Source organism: Henckelia pumila, chromosome 3 (genome assembly GCF_033568475.1).
Source record: "Henckelia pumila isolate YLH828 chromosome 3, ASM3356847v2, whole genome shotgun sequence".
NCBI lineage: Eukaryota > Viridiplantae > Streptophyta > Magnoliopsida > Lamiales > Gesneriaceae > Henckelia > Henckelia pumila.
The window spans coordinates 63,330,723-63,353,932 of NC_133122.1; the positions used below are offsets into that span (position 1 = coordinate 63,330,723).

General features: G+C 32.0%; 2 protein-coding genes across 4 annotated transcripts; one reads left to right on the plus strand and one right to left on the minus strand.

The window, feature by feature from the left end:
* The first annotated feature begins 9,288 nt into the window (after positions 1-9,288).
* On the plus strand, positions 9,289-13,408 carry LOC140890680 (serine/threonine-protein kinase D6PK-like). 2 transcript variants are annotated; one of them, XM_073298643.1, is made up of 3 exons: positions 9,289-9,655; positions 10,417-12,023; positions 12,400-13,408. In XM_073298643.1, exons 2-3 carry the CDS (start codon positions 10,597-10,599, stop codon positions 13,256-13,258), a joined length of 2,286 nt encoding a protein of 761 aa, XP_073154744.1. In that variant the 5' UTR covers positions 9,289-9,655; positions 10,417-10,596; the 3' UTR covers positions 13,259-13,408. The 2 variants fall into 2 exon arrangements, with proteins under 2 accessions (XP_073154744.1, XP_073154745.1); XM_073298644.1 differs by lacking the exon at positions 9,289-9,655 and adding an exon at positions 9,939-10,016.
* Positions 13,409-13,941: 533 nt separating this feature from the next.
* Positions 13,942-20,345, minus strand: LOC140890681 (histone deacetylase 9). 2 transcript variants are annotated; one of them, XM_073298646.1, is made up of 14 exons: positions 20,049-20,345; positions 19,896-19,952; positions 19,639-19,756; positions 18,738-18,812; positions 18,437-18,656; positions 17,438-17,501; positions 16,681-16,773; positions 16,489-16,597; positions 16,280-16,329; positions 16,113-16,203; positions 15,207-15,277; positions 14,879-14,977; positions 14,382-14,448; positions 13,942-14,247 (listed from the first exon to the last, which is right to left on the minus strand). In XM_073298646.1, exons 3-14 carry the CDS (start codon positions 19,646-19,648, stop codon positions 14,162-14,164), a joined length of 1,035 nt encoding a protein of 344 aa, XP_073154747.1. In that variant the 5' UTR covers positions 19,649-19,756; positions 19,896-19,952; positions 20,049-20,345; the 3' UTR covers positions 13,942-14,161. The 2 variants fall into 2 exon arrangements, with proteins under 2 accessions (XP_073154747.1, XP_073154746.1); XM_073298645.1 differs by having other exon boundaries at positions 19,840-19,952.
* Positions 20,346-23,210: the final 2,865 nt, after the last annotated feature.

Consider the following 23,210-nt stretch of genomic DNA (forward strand, 5'->3'; position numbering starts at 1 on the left):
AAGGGAAAGAGTTAGAACATGAGAAGGGGTGGAGAATTTAGGGTTCGGAAGTTCCACACATCAGAAACGCAAAGGAGGAGGCGGCCATCCAAGGAGAAGAACGTGAAGAGGGAGGAAACTTGAAGAACTCAAGAATCGCAACACTAGTTTTCTCTTCTTTCTTTTATATTTGTTGGGATTTAGGGGATCCTACCCCCAAAACTTTGTTTTGATTTCTTCTTGAAGATTGAATTTGGTTTTTATGCATTCTTGATTATATTACTGTTTTTATTGATTATTTGGAGATTGATCAACTTCGAATTGATTTTATGTGTTATAATTGATACTGAAAGGAGATTTTATAACATGATAGGGTAATATAGTCCATGGATCTACAACTTGCATAGACATATGAGGTTGGATACATGTTGATAGTCATAGTCCAATAGGTCGAAAGCTAGAGAATTCCACAAATCGTAATGCAATTGCAATTGTTAAATAACACAAGGATACTTGGTTATTGCAATTTGTTAATTAGATTAATATAGCTCGACATAGTATATTGATAGATTAGGGAATTTCGTCAAAAGCATGACTTGAGAACCGAATTTCAATCATTAGAGAAAAAAAAGGGTAGGTGAACCGAGATCCTAACAATCGTTTATTTATTTTCTGAACTTAATTTATTTGTTTTGCTTTTGTTTCATTCTTTTTATTTTAGTTATTAATTTATTCTCTTTATCATTTTAATTAACTAAAGAATAATACTTGAGTAATTATACTGAAAGGAGATTTTATAACATGATAGGGTAATATAGTCCATGGATCTACAAATTGCATAGACATATGAGGTTGGATACATGTTGATAGTCATAGTTCAATAGGTCGAAAGCTAGAGAATTCCACAAATCGTAATGCAATTGCAATTGTTAAATAACACAAGGACACTTGGTTATTGCAATTTGTTAATTAGATTAATATACCTTGATAGAGTATATTGATATATTAGGAAATTCCGTCAAAAGCATGACTTGAGAACCGAATTTCAATCATTAGAGAAGAAAAAGGGGTAGGTGAACCGAGATCCTAACAATCGTTTATTTATTTTCTAAACTTAATTTATTTGTTTTGCTTTTGTTTCATTCTTTTTATTTTAGTTATTAATTTATTCTCTTTATCATTTTAATTAACTAAAGAATAATACTTGAGTAATTTTGTCACAAGTCAATCTCTGTGGGACGATACTCGTACTTTGTACACTATATTATTACTTGACTCGTGCACTTGCGATTTATTCGAGCTTAATTGATAAACATATTTTAGTTGATTTTCTGTGGTAGTATTTGCTCGACCAAGTTTTTGGCGTCGTTGCCGGGGATTGAAATAGACAAATTTTACTTTTTGTTATTTTCTTTAGTTAATTTCTTTTTTTTATTTATTCTATTTTATTCCTGCTTGATCTATCGTTGTATATTCTATTCTTGCAGGAATTCATCTGGCGTAATACTTTGAGATGATCCATCGACAAGTATTCATGAGTTTTACCCAACAACATGGAGAGCCAACAGAGATTTTCTCTTCTCATGTTTACCAGCTGTTATGGGGTGTTGTTGAGGTGACGAGTTTAAACCACATTTATTTGGTCAAGCTTGAGGGCACATGGAACAAACACCCATTGGTGGTGTCATATGACACTTACTTTGGGCGTCAACCGCTCTTTGATTAGTGCTTCTGAGGGTCGAGCCAAGGACTGAAAATCAGGCGCTACTTGGGAGGCAACCCAAGAATTCTAATTCTTTCTGTTTTGTTTATTTAATTTCAGTTTTTTATCTAGTGTCGTTTCGTGTTGAGTTAATCATGTTTAATCCCTCAATTTTTGGATTTTCAAGGTAATATATAAGAATATTGATGGCCTAAGAAATGTGGTGCAGCAGCGGCAGATGGATATACACCATGATGATTGACCAGGGGAGTGTTATTTTGTTTTCATTGTGTTTATTTTTGTTTTGAATTTGTTCGTTTCTCATTCTGTTCATTGTTCTAGAGCATTGAGGGCAATACTTTGGATAAGTATGAGGGGGTGTTATTTAGTTTTGTTTCGTTCGTCATTATGTTTTTCATTCATATGGTTTAGATTATTGCATATAGTTCGTGATGTTATTTAGTTTTGTTTCGTTCGTCATTATGTTTTTCATTCATATGGTTTAGATTATTGCATATAGTTCGTATTCATACATATCATTATATTTTGTGTTTGTGTTATGTGAATAAGTAGAATGATGACTGTTAGCCGATGATGATAGAGTTGAAAAAAATTGTTTTTGAAAAAATGTTGCTTTTGATTGAACATGAGAAGCTGTTGGTTGAATCGTGAATCATATTAAGCACGCATGTTATATTGGTGTAGTGTAGCGAAGTAATTGATGAAGTTCGTGTTTGTTTGACCATTGCACGACAATAGATGCTTGTTGATCATGATAGTGTCTTTGGATTCTTGATGATTGTTAGACATTGCATGTGTGATCTTGGGGGTACCTATAAATTTTTTGAAAAAAAAACTTTTGTTGAAAATTAAATTAACTCCATCCCGGTTACGAGTGAGGGATTGAAATCATAATCCCTTGTTTTTGACTAAGTATGCGGAGTCCATGGGTTAATACAAATTTTTTAAACAAATTTTAAAATAACAATTCCATCCGGGTTTGGAAAATGATTGAAATCCTAATCAATTTTCCATAGCTAAGTTTGCGGGATAAATGAGATTGTAGTTCCATCCGGGCTATAGACGAGGGGATTGAAATTCGAATCCTATCTTAGTTATAGCTAAGTTTGCGGGTAATTATTGGGCTTAGAAAAAAACCGGGTGCAAAATCCAGAGGTACGTAATTATTCTCAAGAGAATGCATGTTTTGTTTGGGATTGTTGGGATGAAGGAGTGCTGGATTGTATACTTGCATTGAATTGTCATAGGCCGCTAAACATTCTTAGGATGGATTCTTTTGAAGTTGCACGAAACTGGAATAACATGGCACACACACACGTTTACGTTAAACTGATAGTGTATTGTGAACAATCAAAATTTTGTGGTTTTAAATTTTTGAATGTGGGAACTTTTCGGAGGCTGTGCACATTCATGATTCATTCTTACTTATTTTTGTGTTTGCATATTGTTTTTGCACGAGCAAGATTTAAGTATGGGGTGTTGATAAGTGCATTTTGTGTGCATTATTTCTTGTTATTTTTATGTTTATTTTGTGTGCATTCATTTTATTTTATGTATTTTTATGTGTTTTAAGTGCATGTGTGTGTATTTCACTCCTCGTGTTGATTTTGTAGGAAAGTGGATTTTTGAAGTGTGAATTATGGAGCAGCTTTGGTAGAAAAATAATATTTAATTTTAAAGAGATCCAAATCCGATCTTCACCGTTCAGAATAAAGTTCAAGATGTTTTGAAGCTGGTGTCCAAATTTTAGGTCAATCTGACGGCTAGAACTGAAGATATGAATTTTTCAGGATAACTGCGCGCTGAAAACTGGAGGCAGAACTTTTCAGGCTATGGCGTGATTTTTCCTGCGCCATGGCGTGAACTGGTAAAAATTTGAGAATCAAGACATAACTTTTCACGCTATGGCGTGACTTTTCTGCGCCATGGCGCGACGCGGACTGAAAAAATATTAATTTTCTAACATTAAAAGTTGCGATTTTTTTGGGGCTTTATTTTATAGGCTTTTTGAACCCATATTTAAGGGAGAGAGTTAGAACATGAGAAGGGGTGGAGAATTTAGGGTTCGGAAGTTCCACACATCAGAAACGCAAAGGAGGAGGCGGCCATCCAAGGAGAAGAACGTGAGAGGGAGGAAACTTGAAGAACTCAAGAATCGCAACACTAGTTTTCTCTTCTTTCTTTTATATTAGTTGGGATTTAGGGGATCCTACCCCCAAAACTTTGTTTTGATTTCTTCTTGAAGATTAAATTTGGTTTTTATGCATTCTTGATTATATTATTGTTTTTATTGATTATTTGGAGATTGATCAACTTCAAATTGATTTTATGTGTTATAATTTATACTGAAAGGAGATTTTATAACATGATAGGGTAATATAGTCCATGAATCTACAACTTGCATAGACATATGAGGTTGGATACATGTTGATAGTCATAGTCCAATAGGTCGAAAGCTAGAGGATTCCACAAATCGTAATGCAATTGCAATTATTAAATAACACAAGGACACTTGGTTATTGCAATTTGTTAATTAGATTAATATAGCTCGACAGAGTATATTGATAGATTAGGGAATTCCGTCAAAAGCATGACTTGAGAACCGAATTTCAATCATTAGAGAAGAAAAAGGGGTAGGTAAACCGAGATCCTAACAATCGTTTATTTATTTTCTGAACTTAATTTATTTGTTTTGCTTTTGTTTCATTCTTTTTATTTTAGTTATTAATTTATTCTCTTTATCATTTTAATTAACTAAAAAATAATACTTGAGTAATTTTGTCACAAATCAATCTCTGTGGGACGATACTCGTACTTTGTACACTATATTATTACTTGACTCGTGCACTTGCGATTTATTCGAGCTTAATTGATAGACATATTTTAGTTGATTTTCTGTGGTAGTATTTGCTCGATCATATTGCAATTTATGTCCGGCACATAAATTAATAACACAAGAACTTTTTTTATTTTGGAATTAAAACGTCAATATCTATTTTTTTATATCATAAAGAGGGAGTGCTATAGATCAACTATGTTGGTGTGATCACCATAAATTTGCAACGTAAATCCTTATTTTCCATTTAATTTATTTACAATTATTTACTTCATTCAAAATTTATTCAGAAAAATTGAAAATATGCTCCAAAAAATTGTTAATTTATTTTCAATTAATTATCCCACAAAACAGATGAAAACTTTGTGTGTGTGTATATATATATTAAAAAAATAACCCTGGTTTCTCCATATATTCCCCTATATTAATATATAAAGAATCTGTCCCTTAGACACTATTTTTTTTCTTCCAAAATTTCATTTATGTGATATATATATTACACTTTTATTTCATTTTGTTTTTTTTATATTTCGATATTTCAAATTACAGTTTAGTCACTCGATAATTTTTACAATTATGATATTACTCTTATTATATTTGAATATAATAAAATTAATTATAAAAATATTATAGTTGTGTGCATCAATACACTAGTATTATATTATACATACACGTGCGTGTCCATTTTACTAGTGATGTTAAAACATCTACTAGGAGCAATGTTCTAAAAAGGCTGAAGTGCGTTGAAGCATGAGAGCAAAGCTTCAAATTTTTTAAGCTTAAGTGTGATTACTACGAGCTTAAGCGTAAAAAATCGTTTTTAATTTAAACTATAATTTTAGTCATCTCAAACAAATTAACCGAGTAAATAATGAAAAAATATAATAAGTTCAAGTGTAATGCATTAATTTTTTGCGAGATTCTAATTCAATTTATTTCATATCACGTGTCATCGAACATAAACTAAATTAATTGGGCTACTGTAAAACATTAGCTGTAAAATCTCTCAATATGTACTGCATTCACACCATCGCTACACTTAACCATCAAATATTGTACATTTCTAATATTGCTAACAATTACTTAATAATAAAATTGTTAACTTATGATCATTTTTTGTCTTATTAATTAAGTATTTGATATGGTCAACATATGTCTGACCGTTTTTTTTTTACCGATTTTGGCCGAGCGAAGTGTTTTGAAGAAATTTCAAACTTAAGCAAGACTTAATCAAGCTTTTTAGAATACTCTCAAAAGTGATTGGATGCAAAATTTGCCTTAAAGCGCAACTCCAATCATCTCGACGCTTAGACGCTACTCCTATTCCTGTAACTAATAATAATTTTAATTAATAATTCATCTGTAAATTATAAAATGATATTATTATTATTACGAAAGATACCAATATAGTAACTAATTTGGTCTATAAAATATACATTTTTTTCCTTCAAAATTTCCTTCTCTATACTATTCATATTTTTATGAAAAAACACTCTTATAAGAAAATTGATGGATAAAAATTCATAACCGTGCATGGTTAGTTACTTTTTTTAGAATCTAATCGTTTAGGTCCGTAAAACTTAATTTGTTCGTTTTTTTTGGTATACGCCAAAAATATCTCACCAGCTAGCTATTAATATCAGGCGAGTTTGGTTCGCGATATTAATTTATCATTAAAAATTAATGAAAAGGGACCAAAACAATATCATTATATCAAATAGTAGATATCGAAATGGTTTTATTTCCGAACAATGAAAACTTAGAACTAGCATGATTAGGCCGGAAATACCAAAATTTGTTCAGAAATTGGGCACATGCTTTTTAGAACTATTTCCGCTAATTACTACTTTCTAGTGAACAACTAATTAATGGCAGCATTAAAAATGATCAAAATGTTCGAGAATGTGTTCAAATTGATGGAGTAGATTATGAACTTTAGATCATGCATGTGTTCGATTCTTTCACCAATACTTCATCAGACGAATTTTTTTGTACACGACTCGCCCAATATGATCATTTATCTGACTTACGTTGTTTGTAGACTGCTGCATTTATCTAATACACACAAAAAAATAACATCATTTCCCCACGCCAACAAAAAATATCAAAATCAATTAATTCATGGACTTGGTTTAAGAATCGAATAACAAAAGGTACCAAAATGATATATTTTTTGTTTTTGTTTAAGAACCCAACGATATGAACAAGAAAAAAGGTATTATCCCGCCGATGATTAATCGTATATATATAGTCTATAACTTTTCAGTTGAAATATTAAAGTAATATTAAAAAAAGTTTCGAAGAACGAGAGGAGGAAGAGAAGAAGGTATGCTATCAACATTGGTTGTCATCTCAGTTCTATGAGCGTGCTTGATAAAGCTACCCCGTTTCTTTTGTAGAATCTAAAATTAATTTACTTTTTATTAACAACAACAACAATTAATATATAATATAAAATACAGCGTCCCTCATATTAACTTTATTTTGATAATCAACATCAAGTTAACAAAATTAATTAATAGTAAACTTTGAAATTTACGAAAATGTCTAATTTGAAATTTGAGATTATAATTAAATTAAAATAACAAAATATCTTTTTTAACTTCAAGAATAGTCTCATGTGGCCATGGGTTGACAAAATGCACGCCTTGTATGGTATCATGTGGGATCGTATTCATAAATCTAATGGATGGGACATATTTCAAAAAAGTAAATTTAATTTCATTTATAAAAAATTACCATTTATTTTAAATTATGACTGCAAACTAGATCGTGCATATGATTTTATTGGTTTAATTTAAATATGTATCTTGTTTCAAGAAATCTAACCAATATTCAAAAAGTTTGTACAAATACTCTTTCTCATTAAACTAAGATATATGTATGAGAGTTTTTTTTTTTTTTTTTTCATCTTTAGTGATTTAACATAATATTATATATATATATATAGATATATATATAATTTTGATAACAAGTTTACAAATAATCAACTACATGTCTATACTACTTTCTCAACTTTAAGGCTCAGTTTGGTTCGAGTGATAGGATTGATAATATATAGATAAATAATTTAATGTAATAAAAAATAAATTAGAAATGATAGTTAATATAATATTTGATTTGATTGATAGATTATAGTTTATTGATTTGATTGATTAAATTATATATAAAAATGATAAATTACCATTTTGTTCTTTTAACAATAAATAAAATATAAAATAATATTATTTATAAGGGATAATATAGTAATTTGAATTCGATGATTTGATTGATGTAAAATAAATAATTAATGATTTGATTGATGTAAAATAAATAATTAAGAGATGAATAAATAATATGTCAAAAAGAACGTAGGATTGGATGAGATAAGTTATGTCGGGGGATTAACAATACTCCAACCAAACACAGCATAAATGTTGTAGTACAATATTATAATTTGATAGTTGTTCCAGTTTTTTTTTTTGTTGATATAATCCAGATATTTCAGTTTTATCATAAGTTTATAACTATATGTTTATCAGAAAATTTAAATAATATGCCACATTTAGTACCACGTATTTCTCTGAGAATAAGAAGATTATGAATAAAAAAAGTTCAATTAAGATCAAGAATTAAAAAATAACGATTTATAATTATTTAACTAACCTACTTGTATCAACAATAAATATCAACTATTGCTTTTAAATATCTAATTGAGTTGGTGGAGTATGTGACATTTGACTAGTACTCATGAGTTTGATTCTTGATTTTCTCTGTAAAGACTGTTGTTTCAACGTAAATATATATATATATATCAATTATTGTGGATATTATATATATATATATATCCATAGAGTAAAATTCATTTTATAACACGAACTATTGATAAAATGTCAAATTGGTGCATGAACTATTGAAAATAGTTTAATTTGTACAAGATTTAACTAAAAATTCGATTTTATCATTTAATTAAATTAATTTTAAGTTCAATTATTTTTTTGTAAATTCAAATAAGTTCACATTTTATTTTTCAAAGTAATTTTTATTGAATAAAAGTGTAAAAAAAAATGTGTATAGATTTAAATATTATAAGAAATAATTATCTTACTATTTTTATAATATTTATATTTTATTCATCAATAAATTATTTATTTAAATATGATTTTTGTAAACATTAGTAAATATATAATAAAATTGTAATTTTTTATCTATATTAAATAATTATCCATTTTTTTAAAAAAAATTGATATAAAATTATATATTAATAAAACCACACTTAATAAATAAATAATATACACCACTAAATTATATTTAATATCAAAATATAATAAAATAAATATATATTTATTTAATTATATTTAAATTCAATTAAACACAAGTAAAACATATAAACTTACAAAGTTTTAAATCAAGTTGTGATATATGTTGTATAATTCGAGTTGAAAATAATTTTTTTTGATAATTTTAGATGAATATGATATTTATAAAATCAATCAATCAATCAATCAATCTATTTTAAAATAAAATTATGTATCTAATCAAATTTTAATAATAATAATTGGACAAATTTATATTAAGGATAAATTTAACTTTTTAATTTGATTATATATCAATTTGATATTTTATTGACCATTCACGTATAAAAATGAATATTAATCTGTATCTATGTTTGGAAACAGAAGAACAGAAAATCTATTAGAGGAAATTTACATTGCTGACACAAGTCACGTCTTGAATTGATTAGCTACCAATTTTCAACTCAACTTTTGCGCCAATTTTGGTGCCAACACAGCACATCGAGACCATCCCAATTCGCCAAAATCATTCATCAAACAGGAGCAAAGAAAAAGAAACAGTGCCTCTTCTCGTGATCTACCTCAAGAAATCTTTGTTCATTTTCCCTCTACTTTACAGATTACACTGCCTGTTTCCCTCTTTTTATTTTTTATTTTTTGCATTATTTGCCTCACTTTCTCGTGTTCTTATTTGAAGTAAAAATCACCATCTTTTTCAAAGATTCTTGGTCTCTTGTTTGTCCTTTGCTCTTCGGTTTTATTTCACTTTCAAATCACGTAGAGAGAAGGGATACAGAGAAAAAGGGTGAATTTTGGTTCTTGGTGCTTTGATCCCTTTACAAGGTACTTTCTCCGGTTCTTTTTGTATGTTTTTATCGGTCTATTTTGGTGTATGTTCATGAGTTTTTTGGTGTATACGGTAGATTTTGTTTGGATTTTCTTGTTTAGTTTGTTGCTTGTTTTGTTTTTTCCCTTTTGTTTTTGATAGTTGTGGGTCAACAAAGTGGTCCACGTGTCTTGATTTATCAGTGTTACTGGTCTGGTAGTGAAGGAGACGACATGAAATAAATGCAAACGATTAGTTACTTTCTTTCTTCCTTTTTTTTTTTCTACGATGAAATATGAAAAATAATTTAGATGGGCTCGCCTGTGGGTTTACGCAGTCATGTTTAGATTTTTAATACTATTTTCCAATTCAACTGAGGTATTTTTTTCCCCCTCATATGTCTCAGCTTTATTTATTATTATGGTCTTGTTTGTAGTTTCCTACAGATTTCTATTGATGCACCTGATCTACTTAGGGATTCTTGAATTTTTGCTGTTGCAAATATTTATTATTTTTGAGCCTGCGGATGAGATATTTGCCGTTGGCGTTGCCATTTATCAAAGTTCTTAAATTTTACAGTACTTAATGGGAACAAAGTTGAAATCTTTTAGTCTGCAAGTATGAAGTCTAGATTCTTAGATACTATTATCATGGCTTTCCAATAAGATTTTCTTGATGGTTGGTTGTTCTAACCATGACATCTGCTTTTCTAATCTTCTTCCATGTAAAAATTTGTCTAACTTCACTTAATCAATTATACATTGTGAATTGAATTCAGCTGGCGAAAATTCGCACCACCATGGACTTGTGTTCTCCTCAATGCAGGAATAAGGAATCTCATGGGCAATAGTATTGGTTTGATTGTCACTAGCTGGATCTCTTCTTTCCTTGTGTTCATGTCCGAGAATCAGTTGAGATAATAAGCTTTTGCTGCTGCATCAGATTTTTATTGTTTTAGATGTCTCTTGGCAGAGGTGTGTCGCCTATTAGCCATGAAATAATGGAGCTGATAGAAAATTACGATCCAGATTCTAGAGCCAGTGAAAATGTTGAAAAACATCATTCAGGGAAGGGTTTAAAGAAGTATTCTATCGAGGATGACATTAACAAACTTTTTGAAGCGATAAACATTGGGAGTTCTCTTCAAGATTTAGGTCCACACCAGCGAAAATCTAGAGATACTTGGCACAGAAGTGCTATGAAAAGACCGATGAGAGGCGGCCCTTCTCAAGTGGTGGGTATTGGAATTACAGAACCGGTGAGTTTGAAACAGGCCCTGAGAGGATTATGCATCTCTCAAGCATCTGAGATGGCAGCAGTGAAGAAACGAGTGTCCAGACCATCAGCTTCGCCGAGCCAACCACTTGATGATGGAAAAGGGAATTCAGTGGCGATATCTTTAGTACCGGAAACTAGACATGAATCAACTGTTAAAACTTCAAAAGCTGAATTTGAGCAGAACAGGAAATTGGAATTGCCATGTTCATCAGCTGCGACCCGATTTAAGAATAAACTCTCAGATGAGAGTTTGATTCTGGAGAGGCGAAAGCAGGAGATACACCAAGACAAGCTACCTTTATCTTTATCATCAATCTTTAATGAGGAAAGCAAGCTCACCAGACAAGGTTCAAGAAGCCAAATCTTTGTCAAAAAGAAAACTTTGAATATTACAACTTTGGCCAGCAATATTCGCAATGCCGATTCTATCCTGGAAAACAGGTGTGAAGAATTGGATGGAGTGAGAGCAGAATCAAGTAGTAATGAGAACCCGGTATCTGGTGCAATATCTGTGGACTCTAACGAAAACAAGAATGACCCTATTCCTCGTATCTTTCGGAAACCAAAGATTGTGGTGAAAAAAGCTTGTGAAAAATCAATGTCAAAGGCAAAAGGAGAGACTTCTCAAAGCTCCAAAAGTAGCATTGGGGAATATAGCAGCACGACTAGTCACAGTGAGGACAGCTATATAAGTGTATCTAGTCGCAGTGGCTATCGACCTCACATGTCACAGGACATGAGATGGGAAGCCATAAACTCGGTTCAAAATCAGCACGGAAGCTTGGGATTGAGACATTTCAAGATGCTAAAGAAGCTTGGAGGGGGTGACATCGGCACTGTATACCTTTCCGAGCTAATCAGTGCAAACTGCCTCTTTGCAGTGAAAATAATGGACTATGATTCTTTGGCTAGCAGAAAAAAAATTCTGAGGGCTCAAACAGAAAAGGAGATACTGGAGATTCTGGATCACCCCTTCCTTCCTACGCTTTACGCTCATTTTACGACCAATAAATTTTCATTTTTGATCATGGAGCATTGCCCCGGTGGTGATCTTCATGTTCTCCGTCAAAAGCAACCGACCAAGAGCTATCCTGAGGAATCCGCAAGGTAAAATTTTGAGATTAAGGTTCCTTTCCCAAACTCTCTTTTAGGTGTATCAGCTTCTTGCCTAAGTTAATATTTATCTTATGGATAGACAGTTTTTGTGCAAATCCAACTTAAAGAGGCATGCTTTAGAAATCCAACTTGAGAAAGGTTAGAAAGGTTAGGCCAAACAGTTCTTTTAACCCGACTGTTTTTATCACCTGTCGGAAATTCGACTTTGTAAATATAGAGGACACTTTTTACCCTTTACAAAGGTTGAATGGTTCGAAATTTAAGGGAGTTTAAACATAGTATTCTCCTGTTAATTAATATTGAATTAAGTGTTGAATTATGATCGTAGTTATAATTGAATAGTATACAAAAGTGTGTTCTGATACAGGTTCTATGTTGCTGAAGTCCTTCTCGCCCTGGAGTACCTTCACATGCTTGGAATAGTGTACAGAGACTTGAAACCCGAAAACATTTTGATTCGAGAAGACGGCCATATCATGCTCTCTGATTTTGACTTGTCTCTCAGATGCAATGTAAATCCAATGCTACTCGAGTCATCTTCCCCGATAATCGAACCTCTGAAGAAAACACCGAGTCCACTCTCAGATTCCAGCTGCATCGACCCTTTTTGCCTCCACTCAAACTTGCAACTTTCTTGTTTCACTCCAAAATTTTTATCAACAGCAGCCAAAACCCGAAAACTAAAATCCGAACTAGCGTCCCAGATCATTCCTTTGCCACAACTTGTGGTTGAGCCCACCAGTGCACGATCCAACTCCTTTGTAGGAACACACGAATACCTGGCTCCCGAGATTATCAAGGGGGAAGGTCATGGAAGTGCCGTCGACTGGTGGATGCTCGGAATCTTGCTCTACGAACTTTTATACGGGAAGACGCCCTTCAAAGGATCAAGCAATGCGGACACTGTATCAAATGTGGTGTCCCGGAGCCTCAAGTTTCCTGACTATCCATCCATCAGTACTCATGCTCGAGATTTGATCACACGGTTGCTACACAAGGAGCCGGAGAGTAGGCTCGGGTCGGCGAAGGGTGCAGTAGAGATTAAACACCATCCGTTCTTTGAGGACCTGAACTGGGCTTTGGTAAGATGTGCAACACCTCCCGAGGTGCCTAAGTTGTTTGAGTTGGGAGGCTCAGTTCTTGACATTGTTTCTCATGGTAAGAAGATTAAGTGTGAGACAGAATTCGAGTACAGAGGAGATGAGACAGAATTTGAGATGTTTTAGCAAAGATTAAGATAGATTTTAGAGGTTTGCAAACACTGTGGGAGAAAAATAAATAGCTTAGAGATTCTTTTTTAATATTCTGTAATTGATATATAACATGTGTAAATGTAGTAGGATCACGTAAACACCGAGAAATTGTTGAGAGACATGAAAATCCCGTAGTGGTCGCCCAAAAATTTCAACAGGTTCGCGATATATTATTTTTAAGCATATAATATGATGCAAGAGCTCCATCTGATGAGTGGGAGAAGTGTAATGTATCACCGTTTGGGTTTAGTACATGTCGTCCGCAGGGCACTTGGGTTTAGTACATGCCGTCCGCAGGACACTACCATTTGAGTTTAGTACATGCCGCCCGCAAGGCATTTAGGTTTAGTACATGCCGTCCGCATGCCCTACGGGTAACGTGTAACAATCATGTCAAAAATAGTGGGTCCCACATGGGGCTCACTGATTTTAACCAATCATGAGCCGCCACGTCACCCGCAGGGCACTACCCTGCGGTTAGCATCGACTCAACCATTTGCATAGTACAACAATTTGGAATTGATTGATGTCCTTCAAATTCTCCTCCATGTTAACATAAATTCCTTGACATGATATTTACCATCTTTTTTTGTATCTTTTTTTTAAAAAATATATAATTGATAATTCTTATGGTAAACATTGACATATCGATAAAGACTTGGGTAACACATTTTGGACGATAGACATCACATTTAATTTGATAGATTTGTCACTGCAAACGTGAATTACTACAAGATGCATGCGCAAATTCTGTACTACAGCAACCATTTGTAGGCGAAATACCAATAGGGAGAGTTATGGCAGAAAATGACTATACACAAATTGAGACATGGCACTCTCAATGCACAAAAATCATCAGAACCAGCATTACCCTTCTCACGCATCATCCATTGTCTGATCATTGTCATTGTCGCCTTCATAATATTCATCGTCTCGCTGGATTTGCTTGTCTCGTGTTTGTCCTAGAATGACATTACAGTCCAGTAGAACGGTGCCACTTAGTATGTAGATAAAATTATATTAAACTGAAACACAAGATATTAAAAAAAAAAAGCAATAAGCAAACTCTATTTTCCACAGTACAACAATTACTTACTATGCATACGCTCATCGGGATTCTGCTCATCTTCATCGATTTCAGGGATGTAAAAATCAGGTGGCACCTACAATATGTTATACAGATTTCAGTTTCCAATCCTCGAGTGATTAAACAGTCATAATAAATACATCCATCTTTTAAATGGTTCAAAATGCAGTTTTATCCATCAGACATCAGGTGCTTCTATGATCCAGAAAAAAAAAACGAAGATGGTTTGGAAACTGCAACTAGAGATACACCATGCTTGTTAGATAAAGATAGATATCACATCGAATATTAAAATCTATAACTCTCTTGCAGTCAGCCAGACTATGTGATATCTCACCCTAGTTAATAAATAATTGCTGACAAAACGTGGTTTAATTAAAAAAAAAGTCTAATAAAAGTAATGAGGTAGTCAAAGAAAAAATCAAATACTCTAGTTCAGAAAGAAATAGCAAAAGCAACGAGCATAACAGTAGTTTTGAGTTTGAAGATGTTGCTAGTCTGCTTACCTCATGCATCTGTACACCAGGAGCATGTTGGATGGAGCTAAGATTTTCGCAAACTTGCTGTCTGATTGAGTTAAGATACGATTTGGTATTCATATTCTCCTGTTCAATCAAAAAAATTTCATATAAGATAAGAAAAACCACAACATCATTGCTTCCTCATCAAACCACGATGCACATTTCTTGTAATCAACAAAAATACGGTTGAGACGGTACATAACACATACTTAAAAGTTTATAAGTATTAAAGCTTCATGTATTAGCTGTTTACAAGTCGATCAAGCAAGTAGCATATGGTATATGAATAATTTAGAACAGTCAGTTTACTCACCATGTGCCCACTTGGAGATTTCAATGAGTAATCTGGAGCAAAATATTTGATATAATCATTTTCTGGTATCTCTGTGAAATTGAAAATACGGTTATTTGGAAAGATGAACGATGATGTTCTGCCCAGCAGTAAAAAGACAAGATAATGATGGTTCAGTGAACCATGTCTTGCAAAGGCGTAGATATTTCAGAGGCTAGGCATGCTACAATAACATATTTTAGCTTAGAGCAGTAGACTAAACAAAGAATAGACATGAAGTCATTAAAAATGAGAAGGACCTGTCAGTGTCATAAAAGTGACCAAAGTTCATCAACCGATGACTAAACGATGTTTCTTCAAAATAAACAAGCTCAACCAATAATAAGTAATAAATTTGATCCTTACGTTGATGCTATAGCATAAAAACCCCTGCCTCAAACTTGAGAATGCTAATGATATTTATAGAATAGTGACGACACAGAAGAATACGATGGCGGCATTTGGTTGCGTTTTCAACTCAATTCAGCTACATTCAATTTCAAAGTTATTTAAACTTTTTTCTCAGTATTTTGATATAAAGTTTAAAAGACAATGTTGTACATAATCAAGCAATATTGTTTTAATGATTGAGTGAAAAAGGCTATATAAAAGAATCATTGTTTGGAAATAATATGTGATTGTGTATCAACTGTATTTTGAATAATGGATTTATAGTCTGAGACTCTGATCAACAGAACATTTCGAAAAAAATATTGAGTGAAACATTTTGAAAAATAGGTAAAACTTAAATATTTTAGTTGAATTGAATTCATCAGAGTTGGAAGGCCGTGAGGGTCTACCCGTCTAAGGGGTCATATGCACATAAAAAATTCAAAATACAAGTAACCAAATGCAAGAATTAAAATAAAACAAGATCCATAGACATACCATTAGGGAGCTCCGCACCTAGAAGAGCTCCCGTCTCCACAGTCCAACATCTAGCAACATTCTCTTTAGTGTATCCTCCACCTCCAGTTACCTGTGAGAAGAAAACATTTTATAGTCGGCCTGAAATACCTGTAGAACCACTAATTTTAATCAAAGCACAAGCGTACCAGCAAAGGCAAATTGAGCTGCTTCACAAACTTAACACAAGCTGCATGGCCTGATGAAATAATTTCATACAACTAGTAAATACCCAAATAAATTGCCAATTTGGTGAGGAAAATGTGTAACTCATAAGACAGAGCACATAAAAGAATGATAACTGACAATAAACAAAACAGAATAAGAACAAAAAATGTTTCAATTACAAGCAGAGCACCATCAATCGAAAGGTTGAAGCAGCCCAATCGATCCCCAGCAAGTGAATCTGCTCCACATTGTAGAACAATTGCTCCAGGAACATAGCAGTCCATAACCTTCGTTATAACCTGTAGCACTACGGATTAGAAACCAAAAATTTATCGATTCCTAGAAAGGAACTTCTCATAACAAAAGCTTACAAAAATGTTACCGTCTTGAAGAGACGTAAAAAGCTGCCATCATCTATTCCATCCTTGAGCGGGACATTTATAGCATAAAATTTGCCTTCTCTCTCTCCTACATCCTTCAAAATTATTTCAACAAATGCATTAAACTTCTTTAAAAAAAGCATACAAGTTTTAAATTGGCTAAAGGAACCACTGACGTATCCTAAAAACTTTTAAAGCCCTTTATGGACTACTAAGGCAATGAATTTAAATGATAACAGCGTAAAAAACAACATATATACACAACACAGTCTACAGCTTCCACGAGTTACATTGGCGCAATTCATTTGATAGTTAATATTCCAATTCAAACCTAAGGATAATACACATTCAAGTATGCACAAATTTGACACCTTAATGACAGATAAATATTTTTATTATAGGGTACCATTAGAGATTCTGCAGACAAGCCTGGAAAACACACATTTCACGTTTAATCTGCAAGAGTGTGGGTGTGTATTAAATATAGAAGGCAAATTTCATTTGATCTACACTGGTCAGGCTCACACCCAAGCTTTAATCATGGTAGACAACAGATAAAAATGTGAGCAATGACTGAACATAGCCAGGTATTTAGAGCACTTGAGACGCTGAAGAGATAAAAAACGAATGGAAATATCTTCTTTGGAACTAAATTACCAAATTTTTTAAAATACATCCATTCAGCACTGAATATTCTGCTGAACAAAATATCTGCACATTAAAAGAGAACACGCAAAGCTCAAACCCTAGAGGAAGTACCTTAACATCACCAGTTCCAGGAAAGAACAAATCACCGTATTTGTGAAAACTGACTGTCATTACCCTGCATGTCGCAAGTTTAATTAAAATACAAAACACACAATGAGACAAATAACATGGTGCATTAAGTTTCCAAAATATGCCAACTGTTATCCGAAAAAGCCTGAACAAATGTTTTAAGCAACTCAAGTAACAGTTTTCTAAGGTTTACATCAAAGTTGGATACACATCATATCATGGCAATAGTAGTTTCCAGAAGCACAAGTGTACTCAAGCAGAAATCAATGTCAGACCCTTGTAACAGTTTCCAGAAACACCCAAAAACAAATGTAGGTGAAAAGATATGCGGAGGCACTAGGAGTACAAAGTATCAATTGCAACTATGGCATACTGCCACTTCATTGTTTATCATTCTTCTCTGGATTTTTGGGTTAATCTATTTACCAAAGAATAATTTTTGGGTTATAACTATTTACTAAAGAATAACAAATCATAGCAGAAGCAAAGTAAACAGAACTCATCACGAGAATGTCTCCATTCTCATTCTTTACTTATCTCGCTCACATTTATCTTAACCATCATATAATCCATCTTCTGTTGTTCAGTTCAATATCTGCTCGTGTGTAATTCTAACAAATTTTGGTAATGTTCTTGAGAAAGAATAAACGAAGCCAAGTGGTGTCAACTAAACACTGTTAAACTCCATGTTTAGTATAATAAGGTGGAATACACGACACACACAGGCTCAGCTCATCTTCCCTCATTTCACAAGGCATTTAATATTCATTAAAAATATATATACTTTTCACAGGTCCAACATGCTACATTTGCGCCAACAGTGAAAATGGCATGTCACTCGTCCGCCAATAAAAAATATAAAAAAACTTCTGATGAGGCCATCTTCTTTTCAACTGTATTATGCATGAAACACTCAACGTTCATCAGATAGACATGTTGTCAGCATCTTCATTTGTAATATTTAAATGGCTGTCTTAATACCTGTCGGTAAAATAAAATGCTTCTTCAACCCCGTCACCATGATGCACATCAATATCAATATACAACACGCGGGCATGATACTTCAACAGCTCCAAAATTCCCAAAACTAAGTCATTGATGTAACAAAATCCAGATGCCTCGCACTTTTTGGCATGGTGCAAACCACCAGCCCAATTTACGGCAACGTCGCAGAGCTGATTATTTAATCTCCGGGCAGCATCTGCCACAAAAAAACAACCAGGATCAGTGAAGGTTTGTTCAACTTCAAGCTCTGGGAGGAAAATAATTACCATTGGATTACCTATAGTTCCACCAGCATAAATCTGGCAAAACTCAAAAAGGTTGTCAAAGACTGGACAATCTTCTCCAAGATTATCTACGGGAGGAAAAAAAAGTAGGTGGATAAAATTAATACTAAGCAAAGCTATTTTATGAATTAAAATCAGGCAGAAAACTAGCAATCTGAAAGGTAAGCAGTTATCAGAATTTTTTATTCCACGAGTTACCGCAAATATTCCCCAACACTAACGAAACAAACCTGTTATGTCATAGCCTCAAAAACCAGCTACAGTAAATAATAATTATGCAGTAGTTAACCAAGTATGATAGCATGAAATTTCCGGCAGTGGACTTTATATAAGTGTTCCTAAACACTGATTGTGACACTTCTCCGACGGGACCTTATCTCAAACCTCCCTAAAAGAGAAAACCCATGAAAAAAGTTTTTTCATCTCTTAATGCAGTATACTCTGATGCTTTTAATCACATGCATAACAAAAATATACTACGTGCCTCCAACTTCTGTCAATTAACTTGGTCGTTCACAAATGCTAAGTAGAAGATAACATTAAAATTAGGGAAAAATAAAAAAGTTTAATATGACTAGTAGAAGTGCAAATCAGTTCCAAATATACGATGGAGAAAGATAATTCATTAAAACATTAAAACACGAGAAATATGGTGTGTTTGTGTAAGATCCAAAAGCTATAACACAAGCAAAACGCACATGAACTATATTTTCCCAAACTCATGACTAATATGTGAAAGTAACTCAACCTGAAATATGTACATGTAGAATCCCACTTCCTAAGATTTCCTCAAATACAAATAAGACAGCATAGTTTTCATAACCACGAAATGATGACGCCTTTCCACTAGTTCAAGGTCTGCCACATTTCAATACAACAATATATTGTACTCACATTTTGTCATCTCATTCGGGAACAAATTCTGAGTGTCCGGGGTGATACGCTGCAGAAACTCCACATAATCCGGAGAATGAAACTGAGCTAGCTCTACTGGGTATGCTTTGTGAGGCCTCTGAAATTAAGACGAAATTTGAGCAACATAAACCAGTAAAATAACACATAAAAGCTAAAATTAGTTGAAAAGTTGCAACGAACATAAATTTCCATCTTCTTATGGAGCTCATAAGCGAGAACCAAATGGTGAGTCATACATAACCGGTGCGGCTTCATTGGGTGATTCGGCCCAAAGTACACGTTCCCCACATCCCCTGCAGTTGAAATGATTGGGGCAAGTCCATTTCACTTCTTCATTTCAAATACACATCAACGCATGAAAGAAGAAAATGAGAAAAAGAAGCAGAAACCGTCATAGAAGTAGGAGATTCTGTCCTTGCTGCGCATGCTAGAGTGAGGCCTGATCACTGAAGAACACTGACTGAAGACTGATGTTTTGATTCACCGAGATTCCTTCAACAAATTCGTCTACTTCTCAGGCAGAAAGTTCAAGAGAGATTCGAAAATCTCCTGTCTTGCAAAAACCAAACCCTAGTTGAATTGGGAATTAGGTTTTCAGCAAGTGTATCCATGATCGGGAAGCGGAGATTAAAATCTGACACAATTTAATTCCTAAATTAGAGAGAAAATAAATATACCAGCCTGATCGGGGTGGTAATGATTTATATAAAACTAGTTCTACTTATTAGTTAAGTATACAATATTTTATTTTATCAAACTATAATAACTTGGATCCATGGTTAAAATGATACATATAATAGTTTAAAAAAACTAAAATTATGCATTACAAAGTAAAATAAACATTTGGTTCACTATATTATATTATAAAATTATAATATAGCCATATGGTTAATTTAATTTTGAATACCCCGGTATATTAATAAAATCATTAAACTTTTTTGATTGGATTTTTTTAAAAAGTTTTTTTTTATTTTGATATATTTCGATAAATAATGTCTCCTGGACTAAACTTTAGGATCCTCCAAAAAATTATCTCATGTGATTTTGAAGGTGTATATGAATTGACGGAGCAAGTAAACTCTTAGAAAAATAATTAGGAGTTTGATCCTCCTACGTACCAACACCTTTTAAAGTGAGTTTGTCGAAGCAGAACTTGCTCAATGCGGTTTAATTAGATATCGTAGTTTGCAGAGTACTATTGCACTAGTCAAAAAGTTTATCCAGTGTACACCCAAAAAATAACGGTTGTGGGTTTCTATGTCAATTAAAAAAAAATTATGGCATGTGCCTTAAAATATTGGATCGATCGTATATATTTTTCATATTTTAAAGTTACTCATCATATTTTGTGAATGATTAATGTGCCTTAAAATATTGGATTGATCGTATATATTTTTCATATTTTAAAGTTACTCTTCATATTTTATGAATGATTAATCAATTCCTGATTTTGGAGATCTAGTGACCTTGTTTGGTCAGATTATATATATGGCGAATTTCATTTTAGATAGTTTAAAGAAAGATTTCACTATTGTTCAATGATTTATATAAAAGATAAATTTTAAATATGAATTTATAAATTTTTTGTTATTTATCGAGTCTATGAGGGAAGGTTACTCATTGGATCATAACTTAACATTTGTTTGGGACCGCATTCAGAGAATCAGGACTAAAGAAATCAACTTCTAAAAGTTTGCATAGTCACTACATATTTTTCATGAAACCGAAAAAACCCTTTGGCGTAAAATATATATATATATAAAAAATGAAGTTCTTGAGTGAATCACTAGACATACAACTAAAAGTATTTTATTTTGATAGATAAATATTCAAAATTAATCATTAAGCTAAAAAGATTGCAATTTTTTTTAATGATCAATAAAATATTCTGACTTGAAATTTATAATAAAAGATAAAAAAAACTACAATAATTAAATATGTTATAAATTTAATAAGAAAATAAGACAGGACAGATAAAAATATTTTATGTAATATTATTTTCTTAGTTAATGTAATTTAATTTTCATTAAAATAAATTTCAAATGATCCAAAATAGCCGATAAATACTTATTTTTATAGTTTTTTAGTTTATTTTTTTTAAATTATTAATATCATAAAAATTAATGTAATAAATTTAAATATTGTTAATTTTTTTAATTGAAGACATGGTAAATTAAATTATAAATAAAGAAAAATGAAATTTGAAATTAAAATAAGAGAATTGAAAGTTGGGCCCATAAAAAAGTTGCATTTAGATAATTACTCCGAATTATTTTATTCATATTTGAGAACTCTTATTCATATGAGACTGAGAATCCCTATTTATATGATACAATTACAAGATTATAAAATTGAGATATGTATCTTGATCGAAACTTATCTATGTTTAAAATCATATATATCATGACAAAATCAAAGTTAGTTTCTGTTTTATTTTATTTTTTTGGAAAAGAGAACGTTACCATGCGATTTGAATGTGGTTCATAATATATTCTGGTCAATTTTGTTTTTTTGTTAAAGTTGTTATAACATACAATTAGAATGCCAGAATACAGGGATGAATGGTTAGAAATGAAATCCTTCATCGAATTGCGAGATAAGTAGGCGTAAGCTGGGGCGGATCTAGGATTCCGGCTTTGGGGGCTGCCTAAAATATATAAACAAAAGATTAAAGATAAAAATTACACTGCTTTTAACAAATATATTTTTAACTAAAAAGAATTTGACGTTTTATAAGTTTTTAAAATCTTCAATGATATTATTAATATAAAATTTTTGGCAATGTCTCTTTCAATAAATATCATCAATGTATTGGAGAGAAAATCATCATTCATTTTGTTCTAAAGCCTTGTTTTGATGATATTCATAGCTGAGAATGACAATTACGTAGTGATTGTAGAAACTAAAAACTGAAAGAATAAGCATAAGCATGCGGTATCACTCTAAAAATAAGGTCATGTATAACAATTTTTTTTTTAGTTTTTACCAACTATTGATACAGATAAATAAAATCTAGGCACTTGATCAAGACAATATTACGAATGCTAAATTCTAAAATATCAAAATTTAGCAACTGATATGATTTTTATTAAGTTGAAAAATATTTTTAAAAAACAATAATAATTAAGTAGAACAATGAAAAGTTGGAAGAAGGTCGTACTGCTAGCTATTTTATTTCAATAATAGTTTGCAAAAATTTCAACAAAATTTAGACAAAACCATTTTTCATTTCTATTTGCATCTTGCTTCTAATTTCTAAAATTTGATCACAAAACCCGTGCGACTCAATTTTTTATTTCGAGAGTGGGAAATATTAATCTATTTTTTTTGAAATAATTTAGATAAATTATTAGTTAATTTAAATATTTAAAAAAGTTTCTCTTAAATTATATAAAATTACAAATTACAAACTAATAAAGAAAAAGAAGGCTATTTATCACGAAAAGTGAAAAAAATAAGAAAATTTAAATATTTAAGATTTTTTCTCTTAAATTATATAAAATTAAAAATTACAAACTAATAAAAAAAAAAGAGAGCGCTATTTATCATGA